Source organism: Cladophialophora psammophila (assembly GCF_000585535.1).
Source record: "Cladophialophora psammophila CBS 110553 chromosome Unknown aczJe-supercont1.10, whole genome shotgun sequence".
Taxonomy (NCBI): Eukaryota; Fungi; Ascomycota; class Eurotiomycetes; order Chaetothyriales; family Herpotrichiellaceae; genus Cladophialophora; species Cladophialophora psammophila.
The window spans coordinates 953,171-964,791 of record NW_006912931.1 but is presented as its reverse complement, the minus strand read 5'-3'; the positions used below and the strand labels follow the sequence as shown (position 1 = coordinate 964,791).

General features: G+C 52.9%; 6 protein-coding genes across 6 annotated transcripts; 3 read left to right on the top strand and 3 right to left on the bottom strand.

The window, feature by feature from the left end:
• Positions 1–732, top strand: A1O5_07074 (uncharacterized protein; the record flags this gene model as incomplete). Its single annotated transcript, XM_007747663.1, has 1 exon — positions 1–732. The coding sequence occupies one exon, from the start codon at positions 1–3 to the stop codon at positions 730–732; it is 732 nt and encodes a 243-aa protein (XP_007745853.1).
• Positions 733–1,153: 421 nt separating this feature from the next.
• On the bottom strand, positions 1,154–2,735 carry A1O5_07073 (uncharacterized protein; the record flags this gene model as incomplete). The annotated part of the gene is made up of 3 exons (XM_007747662.1): positions 1,154–1,232; positions 1,332–2,455; positions 2,508–2,735. 3 exons carry the CDS (start codon positions 2,733–2,735, stop codon positions 1,154–1,156), a joined length of 1,431 nt encoding a protein of 476 aa, XP_007745852.1.
• A 700-nt stretch (positions 2,736–3,435) lies between these two features.
• A1O5_07072 (uncharacterized protein) lies at positions 3,436–5,156 on the top strand (the record flags this gene model as incomplete). Its single annotated transcript, XM_007747661.1, has 5 exons — positions 3,436–3,497; positions 3,576–3,790; positions 3,857–4,030; positions 4,087–4,705; positions 4,790–5,156. 5 exons carry the CDS (start codon positions 3,436–3,438, stop codon positions 5,154–5,156), a joined length of 1,437 nt encoding a protein of 478 aa, XP_007745851.1.
• A 2,570-nt stretch (positions 5,157–7,726) lies between these two features.
• On the bottom strand, positions 7,727–7,936 carry A1O5_07071 (uncharacterized protein; the record flags this gene model as incomplete). Its single annotated transcript, XM_007747660.1, has 1 exon — positions 7,727–7,936. A coding segment is annotated over one exon (210 nt), but the record flags the coding sequence as incomplete, so codon positions are not given.
• A 2,469-nt stretch (positions 7,937–10,405) lies between these two features.
• Positions 10,406–10,729, top strand: A1O5_07070 (uncharacterized protein; the record flags this gene model as incomplete). Its single annotated transcript, XM_007747659.1, has 1 exon — positions 10,406–10,729. One exon carries the CDS (start codon positions 10,406–10,408, stop codon positions 10,727–10,729), a length of 324 nt encoding a protein of 107 aa, XP_007745849.1.
• Positions 10,730–10,802: 73 nt separating this feature from the next.
• Positions 10,803–11,282, bottom strand: A1O5_07069 (uncharacterized protein; the record flags this gene model as incomplete). The annotated part of the gene is made up of 1 exon (XM_007747658.1): positions 10,803–11,282. One exon carries the CDS (start codon positions 11,280–11,282, stop codon positions 10,803–10,805), a length of 480 nt encoding a protein of 159 aa, XP_007745848.1.
• Between the last annotated feature and the right edge of the window lie 339 nt (positions 11,283–11,621).

The following is an 11,621-nucleotide window of genomic DNA, read 5'->3' as shown; positions in this document are numbered from 1 at the left end:
ATGGCGGACTCAACAACTCATCCGGTGGGCGACAACCCCTTCATGAAACGGGCGTACGCCCTCTCGAGCGCGGCCGAGGCGCGCGATCTATACGACACGTGGGCGATGGAATACGACAAGGACCTCGAGGCCGAGGAGTACGCCGCCCCGAAGCTCGCCGCGCAGGCACTAGTCGATGCGCTCGACGGCGAAGAAGGCCACGGCGACCTCGGTCACGCTCACGGTCCCGGTGTTGGTCGGAATGAACGGGACCAGCAGCTCGCAGGGCTCCAGATCCTGGACGCAGGCTGCGGCACGGGCCTGGTTGGGCTACAGCTGGCGCGCTTCGGCGCGCGGGACGTCACAGGCCTGGACATCAGCCCGGGCATGCTTTCTGTCGCGCGCCACACAAACGTCTACGGCGCGCTCGAGCAGGCCGATTTGTCCAAGCCGATCACGAAGCCAGACGAATCCTTCGACGCCGTCGTCTGCGTCGGAACGCTGACGCGCGGACACGTCGGGCCGCAGGTCGTGCGGGAGTTTGTGCGCCTCGTGAGACGCCACCGAGGCCTCGTCGTCGCTACCGTGCTCGACGATATCTTCGAAAGCGCCGGTTTCGGCGCGGAGGTCGAGCGCTTGCGGATTGCCGACGCCGACGACAACGCCAAAATCGAGGTCTTGCGCTCAGATGTGGTCGGGTTGAGATCGTCGACTAATGTCGGCGGGAGGCTGCTTGTGCTGCGAAGGTTGTGAGCTGCTACAGCTAGTCTGTGTAACTTGCTACGAGTTGCGTGGAGTCGTTGTCTACGGTATACACACACCTGCGTCCAGGCATGTTTCGACGTGGCTGCTGCAAGAGAGCCTCCTCGATAGTCTAGTGTTATTGTCGAACCGGATGGGCAGGGCGAGACCTCTCCCATTTTTATCAAGAGCATACATTACAAAGGCGTGGCGCATACACGACACCTGGGTGCATTATTTCGAGACAGCCTCCTTGCAGCTCGCCGTGTGGGATTGTTTGCACACAATTTTGAGAGCTGCGGGTTAACCTTGGGTGGATGTGCGAGTCACGAACGAACCTAGAGCTGCGCAGATTCCTTGAAAGCTGTCATCAATATTGGGCCCTGCCTGCTCTATGTAATGATATCTAGAACAGACATCCGTCTATCCGACACTAGCTTCCCTCTCTTTGCGCTCTGAGAACCTCGTCGTACCGCAGGACGGCGTTCAACAGCACTTGTGTTCCCAATGCACTGCCACACACATTCCAGTCGTTAGCAAAACATAGTATATCTTATACCTCAAGACAACATGGGAGGGAGCTGCGCAAGGAGCAAGGAGCGGCCACCTACCAGTGTTCAGGGGTCGAATACTCGCTCGGGTGGTGCGAGATGCCGCTCCTGGACGGAATAAATACCATCGCCGTGGGACAGATGTACGAAGTGTTGACGCTGTCGTGGCCCGCCCCGGCGGGCAACTCTCTATACCCGTCTTCACCCACCAGCTCAATCGCAGACGCCCGCACGGCGTCGATGCAGTCCTTGTGGAACTCGACCGCTGCGCTCCTCCAGATCTGCTTGATGTCGACCGTGCAGCTATTACCCTGCGCAATAGAGGCGCACGCTTCCCGGACGTTCTGGGCCATTTTGTCCAGCGTCTCGTTGGAGTGGTGTTCGATGTCGACGCTGAAAGTGACGGTTCCCGGGATCGTGCCGGGGGACTGCGGTTCGGAATTGATGACCCCGACGGTGGTCAGGCCCTTGTTCTCCCAAGCGATGGTGTTGATACGTGAAATCATCTGCGCTGCCGCGAGAAGGGCATCGGCTCGTCGATCGATCGGCGTGGTGCCACAGTGTTGGCATCGCCCGTTCACCGTCACCATGAGCCAAGTCATTCCTTGGACTCCGGTCACGACGCCCACGGACTTGGCCTCGTCTTCCAGCAAAGGGCCTTGTTCGATATGGTATTCAAAATGAGCCGAGAGCGGGTTTGCCGTGTGAGTGGCCTTGACGGAGCCAAGGTATCCGATGTTGGCCAGTTCGTCCTTGAAACGCAAGCCATCCGAGTCGGTATGGTTGTAGGCGTCTTCGAGCGACACGTTGCCTGCCCACACAGCGCTGGACAACATACCCGTGTTGAACCGAGCGCCCTCTTCGTTCGTCCAGTCGATCACTGCGATTGGGGCATAGGTGGTATAGTTGTTCTCGTGCAGGACCTTCAGGACTTCGATCCCTGCCTGGACACCCAGGATGCCGTCGTACCTGCCTCCAGCGGGCTGGGTGTCAAGATGTGATCCGATGCCGATGGGAGCAATCTCGCTGTTTTGGCCCGGTCGCACGGCAAAGAGATTGCCCATTTCATCGACCTTGACTGTCGCGCCGTACTGCTGTACCGTATCGACGAACCAGTCGCGGACGGCCTTGTCTTCTTTGGTGAGAGTCAGGCGTCGGACTCCTCCTTCAGGTGTCGCACCCCACTGTGCGGTGTGATGCAGAGTGTCCCATAGTCTCTGCTGGTTGACGGCCAACCTTGAAGCGGAGTAGAGTCGGTTCTTCGTAGTGAATGATCGGACTTGGAGAGCCTTTTGATGGCATCGCCTTCTCGTATATCCCCTGGAAGCATTCCTCGACACCGACACCAGTGTTACGTGGAAATTCGGAAACATTGCCCGTATTGGATTCATTGTCTTCCACTGTTGCTATGCCAGGGATGGGCACATTCGATTCCTCGTGGAAAACGAATACCTCTCCCCCCATGGGGTCTTTATATTATCGGTAGGCCCGATGCCGTAGCATGCACTATGAGCCTCTTCCGAGGTGTAGCAGAAGGACTTACCCGACAGTGGTCAGGGTGATCCGCAAATCCACCTCTCCCAATGAAGTAGGTCTCTGCCCAGCGTGGATTGCATTTCGCCACATCGCCCTTTTCTCCGTATTTTGCATAGCGTCAAGGATATGCAAGGACGTTAGGGCGGTCCGTGGCTAGATGTCCCATGGTTGGCTACAGATACAGTGCCGATGCCCACTTTATTTAGTCTGATGCCGAGTATGGAGTATTCGGAAACTCTCCGAGTACCACCACGACCTTTTCCTCTCCAGTTCTTTCATATACTCTGATCTGTCTCCACCGCCGCCTTCTACCATCATGGTCAACTCCGCCTGACCATTTTCCGTATGGTTGACTGATACAGTGCCGAAATGGAGAAGAGGATCAACATGGGTCCGCTGCCTTGTGACTTGATGCAGGGAGTGGACAGTGACATGATGGCGAGATGGCTCTCCAGCATCCCTACGCGGTCATCGCGTCGCTTGAATACATAGTTCTTCTTCTGTGTATAAAAAGGGAACTTACTCCGTGTCCCTCCAGCTCGTTGCTTGTCATTGTATGACTGCGAGAAAATAAGCCTCGAGATCAACAACAAGTTTACATCGTCTAATAGATACAACAGACCTCAGGATGGAGCTAAAGAGAGCAGACTTGCGCCTGAATCATCCCTTTGTCCAGAATTTGATTGCTGGGTAGGCTTATTCCCTCATTGCCCACTGCAGCACAGACCCGTAGGTCCTCTTGGGCCGAGTTCTAACGTCGTGGTCTAGTTTGATGCTGCTGTGTCTCCCTGGCATCTACCTGGCTTTGACAGGTCTCGGGGCTGGTGGAGGAAAGCCATCTTCTCAGACCGTGGCTGCGAATGTAAACGCCATCTTGTATGGCGTCTTCTTCGTGACCGGATGGTTTGCTGGCTCCGTGATGAATCTTATCGGTCCAAATTATACGGTGTTTCTTGGGTCAATTGGATACAGTCTATACACAGGTGAGGCATCTTGCCCAACACCACTAGTGCTCTTCTCGTTTTGCTAACCACTTACGCTGGCTGCAGGTGGTCTCTGGTACTTCGACCGAACTGGAAACTCCTGGCTGGCGTACATGGGTGGAGGCATCGAAGGAGTATCTGCTGCGCTTTTGTGGGCATCTGCCGGCGCAATTGCGTACTCATACGCCGAAGAGAAGGACAAGGCTCTGTTCATGACAATCCAATGGTGTATGTGTGAAGGTGAGCTGCTGCCTGAGAGTCAATCAGCAAAGATCTTTCTGTTTAATGCGAGATAGGTGGCTCGACAGTCGCTGCCCTGGTTGCCCTCGGCATCAACATGCACAGCGCGCGGCAAGATGCTGGTGCGCCCACTCCGGTCTACGTCGTCTTTGTTGTCATCCAGGTCTTGGCTATGGTTCTAGCCTTGACGCTTCTTGTGCGGCCGGCAAAGGTCGTGCGCAGTGATGGCACCAAGATTGCGATATTCAAACAGCCTTCGTTGAGAAGCGAACTGGTCGGGATCCTCGAGATGATCAAAGACTTCCGGTTCATGATGTTGCTTCCTGCCATATTTGTCGCCGAAATGGCCCTGGCCCTCCAGAGTTCTCTCAACGGCTATTACTTCAACCTCCGGACCCGTTCTCTAAACAACGTCATGTTCAACTTCATCCAGCTGCCGGCGAGCTTTGGGATGACCTACATCCTTGATAATCCTCGATTCGGTCGGCGGAAGACAAGAGCACTGATCGGGATATCTGTCATGAGCGCGATCACCCTTGCCATTTGTGCCGCCGAGGCTGCGTGGCTCGCGGAACATCATCTGAATCGACATGAACCAGGTCCCTCCACCGATTGGACTGATCCTGCATTCGCCGGAGCATTTGTCATATATGTCATATACGGAAGTGTTTACAGGTAAGCCCAAATCTCCAAGCCCAACAGCGCCAACGATCTCGAGGTATGTTCAGAGAGTCCCCCATTGACACGGGTAATTTGTAGCATATACCAAATCGCGACCCAGTACGTGATCTGTGCCCTGACCAACGATCCGGAGCGGCTGGCGCGCCGCGCGTCGTGCTTCCGAGGGACTACTGCCCTCGGCATGATGTTTAGCTTCATCATCGATGGCAACGGAGGGACGTATATCACGCAGCTGTCCTTCCAGTTTGCCTGTTATTTTGTGGGAATCCTCTTTCTTTACACCGTCACCATGTTCTATGTCAGCGACACGAACTATTTCCGCGAGGAAACGGTCATTGTTCCAAAGCACATTGAAGAGGATGCCCGGCTGGAAGGGAGAATTGTCGGGGAGACCGGCAGTGTGGATGGCAGGGAGGTCGTAATTCCCGACAAGAGCATTGCGTAGTTAGTACCGTCTCGGTACGTTACCTAGTGTTGGATCAGGCAGTCCCCAGGAATATGTATGTACCGCCTTGGCCCATCGAAATAAGCACCATGCTGAAGCAGCATTGCACCATGCTTGTGAGCCGGATGTGGCAATGGAGTGAAAGGCATGGCCAGAGAGAGTCGGTGCTGCGTCTTAGAGCAACGGCTTGGAGAGTTTCTCTGACCTGGACAGCCAGGCGTGCATTTTGAATTGCATCGACAATGAATAGCCATGCAATGTGGAGTAGTAGGCGAGATCTTTGCCCTGAGGTGGATCTGCCACCAGACCCACACGGACATCCTTTCGTACGGAGCATGATGGCTATAAAGGAGCGGATCTCACCGCTCCATGGCGATAAGCCTTTGGATAAGGATATCCGGGATGTTCTTCTGACTTCGAGTTCTGCAGACATGATTGCCAGAGAGCTACTACAATTGTTGTGTCAGATCGAAGGATAACGTGCATCAGGACTTGCCTTACTATTATTCCTATCGTTGGAATCCAAAATGCTTCCATACCCACGCCCTCGTCAGCTGCCGGCGTCACGAGGATCCAAACTCGGCTATTACCGTGCCTCAATCGCTTGCGTAGGCTGCCGCAAAAGTAAGACGCGATGTCTCCTCACGCCAAGAAGAGAGCAAGATAGCTGTCTCAATTGTCGGCGGAAGGGTCAGCCCTGCGCCTTTCTGACGGTGGACAAGAAGCCCCCGGATTGGATTTGGTCCAAGGGGAGGAGGAGGCAGACCATCGAATCAGAGTCAGCGTCCTCCTCACAACTCTCTGTATCGCGGTCCTTCACCGACCAGAGGACGATTCGGGACCGTGCTGGCGGTAGCGGCGCGGTCACGCAATCAAATCAGCCGCACGAGCAGTGTAACTTGGCCTGGGACGTGGATGTGCCAGACTTGTCGTTCAAAACACTATTACCTCCAAATCTGGGGCGGCATGTCGACCCCCAAGGCTGGGTCAATGGCAATCCGGAATCGTCCATCTCCCCCGACCGCACCGAAAACACTGATCTGAATCTCACATTACCACATTATTCCGGTCCGAGCCTGGGCCAGGGGTTTGAATGGGACATCAACATCACGCCACTGGGGTATCTGTACTCATGTGGCCAATACCAGCTCCAGACAGGTCAAATTGATCCGACTTTCGATCCTGCTGCCTTGGCCCCATCGACTCCATGCGGCAGTTACGGATACTATTCCCAGGTCTCCGATACAAGCACATAAGTATAAAGGTCCGTAAGGGGACGACGATTTCGAGAACCACCGTAAGCGGAAACAGCCTTTGGCTTTGGACTCGGTGTTGGAGTGACTCGGTATTGGGGCTCGGAAGTTAGGCTCTTTGCGCACTGAGAATTGTTGTCGGTATCTCACATGCATTACCGTAACCACGAGATACCGCCAATACCTCGTATGCAGGGAAGGTACAGTAGCACAGTGTGGCTCTCTTGTTGCGGCTGATGTAGCCTGTTCAAGCGAGCTTACGCCACGGCAGCCCTTAACATTGACTTGAGAAAGTTGCAGTTGTGCTCATCAAAGGGTAGTCCCGCTTCCAGGAAGGACTGTAGCGGGAACTCTCAGGCGTCTTCTGGGGCGATCCGGATGGAGATGCACCATGGTGCAATGAAATGAAATTGTAGGCACCAACGTACTGGAGGAGCAAGGATTGATATTGTTCAAAAGCTTTTTTTTGAAACCGTGGCCTCGCCTGAAGACAGGTGTGGCCGATCACAGGCAGCATGTAATTCTGTATCGATCAATAGGTGCGGACTGCATCACCCCCAGAAAGCCGCCGCTAGGTCGACTAGAACTCCTTGTTCTGCTTCTAGTCCTGGATGACCACCCAGAACTGGATATCCAGGATGACCGCTGGTCAATCCTCTTGATTGGATTGGAGCGAAACCCGGATCCAGACCCACTCCAATCCAACAAGATCACTGTACTATTACCATGCCCATGTATGGTGAGGCTCATGTCGACCTGTATGCCGGAGGATGACTCGAGTGAGAGGGTCTTGGGCTCGAAGGCAGCCGGCCACCACAGCACCGGTGTGGTCGAGCCTTTTAGGGGTAAACTGGACGTCCAGAACTGTCATGCAGAACTTCATATCTGGCCACAGGCGGTTGGAGTGTGAATCGATCTCGCCGTTGACTGAGGCCCGTGACCGAGATGGTGCTCTGTACTTGACAGTCCCCGGACGCTTCCTAGGCCACATGTCTCGGAATTTCCACAGAAGCTGATGAACCACGTCTCTTCTTCAATTCCCTGCTACATATTCGTCCAGAATCAACAGCTGTATGAGCTTCACAAGCCTCGATAGTGCAGGAAGCTTATCCGAAGACATTATGAGATTCGCGGCCGAGAAAGCCCTCACCATGGTTTCTCCTGTCGTAGAGGTTATAGCTCTGACTCGTTTGGCTGGGAAAAGGCCAATAGCTCTTGCTGTGCATTTCACAGGCCGCGAGCTTGTGGCATTCCCAAAAACGCTGCGTCTGTCGAAGTTGCGGCATCCGGGGTGAAAGGAAGCGCTCTTGAACAACCCAGACCGCCGTCGCTAGTGTTAGATAGTGTCGCGCCAATGTTGCAGAAATTGTACTTATAGACCGTTTTCATCAAGGCGCATTCCTTTTCCCAGTCGGCTTCTGAGTCCTGGGTAATGCACAGTGAGTCCATCCAACGGTACCGAATTTTCAATCCCTGGGCGACACTTATGGCATGCTTGAAAGTTTTCGGAATTGGCGGCAGCTCGACCAGGATATCTATATAGTTTGTGATGAGGAGTTTTGTTGGATTCGACCCCTCTAGCGATGTCTGAGAGTGAGATATGCCTCTTAAGACGAGTCATCGCCGTTTCGATGAGCTTCACAGGACCTCTCTTCTGATCAGGCGGGCCATCGTTCAGCAGTCGCGTTGGGTACCGTGCATTTTGGTCTATGTCTTGTTTCAACCTGCCCTCGCAGGATTGATGAGTTTGTTCACAAAGTTCGAGCCATCGGCAAGCGCAGCCCCAGCTCTCGGCAGAGCTCGTTGAGACACCGGGAAGTTCTGGAGATTCTACCCTGTCTTCTATCCAATCTAGATCTCACATTCATCAGTGACTTGTACGAGCCAAAATAGGAGGGCGTTGAAAGGGAGGACATATTTGCCAGAGGTTGGAGTACGAGCGCGCTGACAGTGAACGTGTAGCCCCATCCCTTCAGTTCGGTGTATCAAATGGCCCTATTCCATGGGACGGAATTCAGGACAAGTGGAGACCCAGAGAAGAACCCGTGACACTGGGAGTGGGGAGATAATCTGTCAAGAATTTCAATGAGTTCTTCGGGTCAAAGTACCTTTCACGAGCAGGCACCGCCCTCAACAACGACACTGGCCACCATGTTCATGCATCCGAGATATAACATCCCTCCCTGGCGGCGTCTAACAGGGCTCGGCCACTGCAGTGAGAGGCCCCGCTTATCTTGATCGAGGCAGAGTCGGCGTCTTTCCAATGGCAGAGGAAGATTGCTTCACACATTTTGCGTAGGCTCTGAGAGACGCTCGTTGCCATGAGGCAGAGTCAGCTCTCATTTCGGCTCAAGTGAGCCAACCCAGAGAACAAGATGGAAATGCGAGAAACTATCGGTGCTTCTCCCTTGTCCTCGCTATTGGGAACTCTGTGGTCCCTTCTCTTCTCCCCACCCTTGGCCGTGGCTTGCAAGGGCTCACTTCTCTTGCGTGACGCCGCTCGAACTTCAATATGAGCCCCGTTCCAATTCTATCTGTGGTGTAACGCCTGACGCTCTCTACCTTATTCTCTTTGCCACTCACGTTATCGTGCTCGACCATTGTCACGACCCTTGGTCACACAAAGTGCCTTCTGGAACCTGACCGCATGGATTCGCCAGTTGTTTCTACCCATCCTCCCCAGGGCAGCCTATTCTACCCGATCCTATCACATACCTAGGGAGCAGATGAGGAGGAAGTCAAATTCAGCAAGGTCTACTGTAAATCTGGCGTGGGAAAACAGGGCTATAGGAAGATTAAGTTCTGTAGGTAATAGGCTAGGAGAGATGGCCTCTGTAATTTCTGGGTGGACACACGTTGCATTAATAAGATGCTCTATTAAGAGCTATTTGAAGTGATTAACCTGATGTTTTGGTGGTATCGTGAAGCAGAAAAATGCTGTGTGTATCTATTGGATGTATCGATACACGACGAGGACAATGATTGTTCGACTGAGCGGCCGTGGGAAGCCATAGTTGACAAGAGCAGATAATTCACACGAGGCTGGACGCCACAGAAACTACTCGCATCGAGATCAGTCGAATTCTTTTGCGTGAAGAAAAGCGTCTGAGAGATCAAAATCTACTTAACAAAGTCATTCACAAAATTACGGGTACACCGGTTTCAGCTTTACGGGGTACGCGTTTATCAAATTTCAGCAATAATGACAAGAGGCGGTGGACAGCCGGATGTCATACTAGAAAGAGGAAGATAGAGAGTTCTATCTACTTGGCATCTTTGGTGTTTCTCTGTACCTTAACCATGATGAGAGACATTACGCGTTATCTCAGCTCGAATAGGACATTACTAGGTTTCGCAGAAGTGTTCTATTCATTACGACATGTATGCCGCTCATGGGGTCTTGGCCCTGCTCGATGTGCAGCTCCATCTAACATGAGTGAGAGCTTACCATCTCCAGGTGTGTCGAAAGGGCCCATATGGTATACTCGCTTTTGGTCAGACGTTGGGATTTACCAGCTGGAAGTGAGAGATTTGAGACAAACGGCCGCCGGATCGTGTCCGTTCTTGACTTAGGAGATATAGGTAAGAGTCAATATACCTCTTGAGGTCGTATTAGAAATTCGGTCCGACTACGCGATTCTATTTTCTGACTTCAGGCCACCGATCAACTGATCTTTGAGAGGAGCCTATTGGAGATCGGAAAGAGACTCTAGATTCCCGGCACCGAAGACAAGAAAACCGACATCAGGACACTCGTTAAGCAGCGGCTGAACAATTCATTCTGGGAGTGGCTCTTAATTCTCGACAATGCTGATGACAAGTTGTTAAGGGGGAATCCCTCGGAGAGCCAACGGGGAGCTTCACTTGTCAACTGTCTACCTAAAACAGTAAACGGGGACTATCCGTATCACTACTCATACTATAAGTGTCGCGTCTTTTCTAGCCAGAAAAGAAGTAGTCACCCTAAAACCCCTACTTAAGGATAAAGCTGTCGAGATGTTTCTGGAGAGGTTTGAAGTGACCAAGCCGGCAGCAGACCGAAGAGAAGTGTTGTCGTTGGTGCAGGTATTAACTTCTCTGCCGCCTACGGTTGTTCAGGCAGCTTCATTCATCAACGTCACTCGACAGGCGGTGAAGAGTTACCTTGAGCTTCTGAAAGAATCCGAGTCAGAGGTTATTCAACTTCTTAAGGAGGATTTTGGAGGTCAGATGCGTTATCCGGATGCTAAGAATCCCATTGCCTCTACGTGGCTGCTATCATTTGAGCGTATCCGTCGGCGCTCCCCGCTTGCGGCGAGCTTCCTGTCATATCCTACATAGTTCACCTCGAGTTCTAGTCGCTCTCTCAACTTCTCGACTTCTCGACTGCGAACCGCAGCGGTCAGTCGTAGTCTCACTCATCCTTCTGTCGACAAACACCTCTCTTACAGCCTTCGCAGAATTCTCTCTTGTGCGGCATGCCTCGTTTTGAAGCGTAATTTTGCCGCTCCACTTGCACGCCAGCCCACCTCTGGATTCTGTATGCGACTCGGTCGACATATGATTGCTTATCCAGAACCAGAGCGCCTAGCTTGTTGCAGGTCTTGCAACGTTGATTGAACACTTCAGCATTGTACCCATTCTCGGCGTAACCCCTAATAAGTATCGCCACCTTCTTGCTGCTCCAGCCGTTGCCACATGCATTATTGTTGCAGCTGAACCTGCCCATGACGTGAGTCGCGTATATGTTGTTGGTGCCCTCGTCACTGTTGTTTTGGCAAAACCATGTGGAGGCTATGCTGTGGGAGACTGCGTTCGCGACGTCTTCATGGAGCGCCGGAAACATGAAAGACGTCCTTGTCTTGCCCTTCGGTCTGGAAAACTTCTTCGCCATTTGCAATGCTACAGCGACCTCGTCTGGATTAGATGTAGTTAGGAGGAGTCTGCGGGGTCTAGCGCCAGATGGCGAAAATATATAGTCTTGGTCATAAGGTGAGAGCTCTAGGTCAATGGTAACGTCTCTGGCCGGTCAACATCTGGCTCTTCACTGGTCAATATACCGACATAGTGCATTTCGCAAGCAGTCAAACTGCAGCCTGCACTGCACCGATCACTATGCCTACCAATTGCAAGACGTCACGTCTGCGGTAGGTCTGAGGTGCGACTCTGTCAAGCGCCTCGAGAAGCGTTTCGTTGGAGGACTCTCATCAACCAGCACTGCCTTCCATGATGG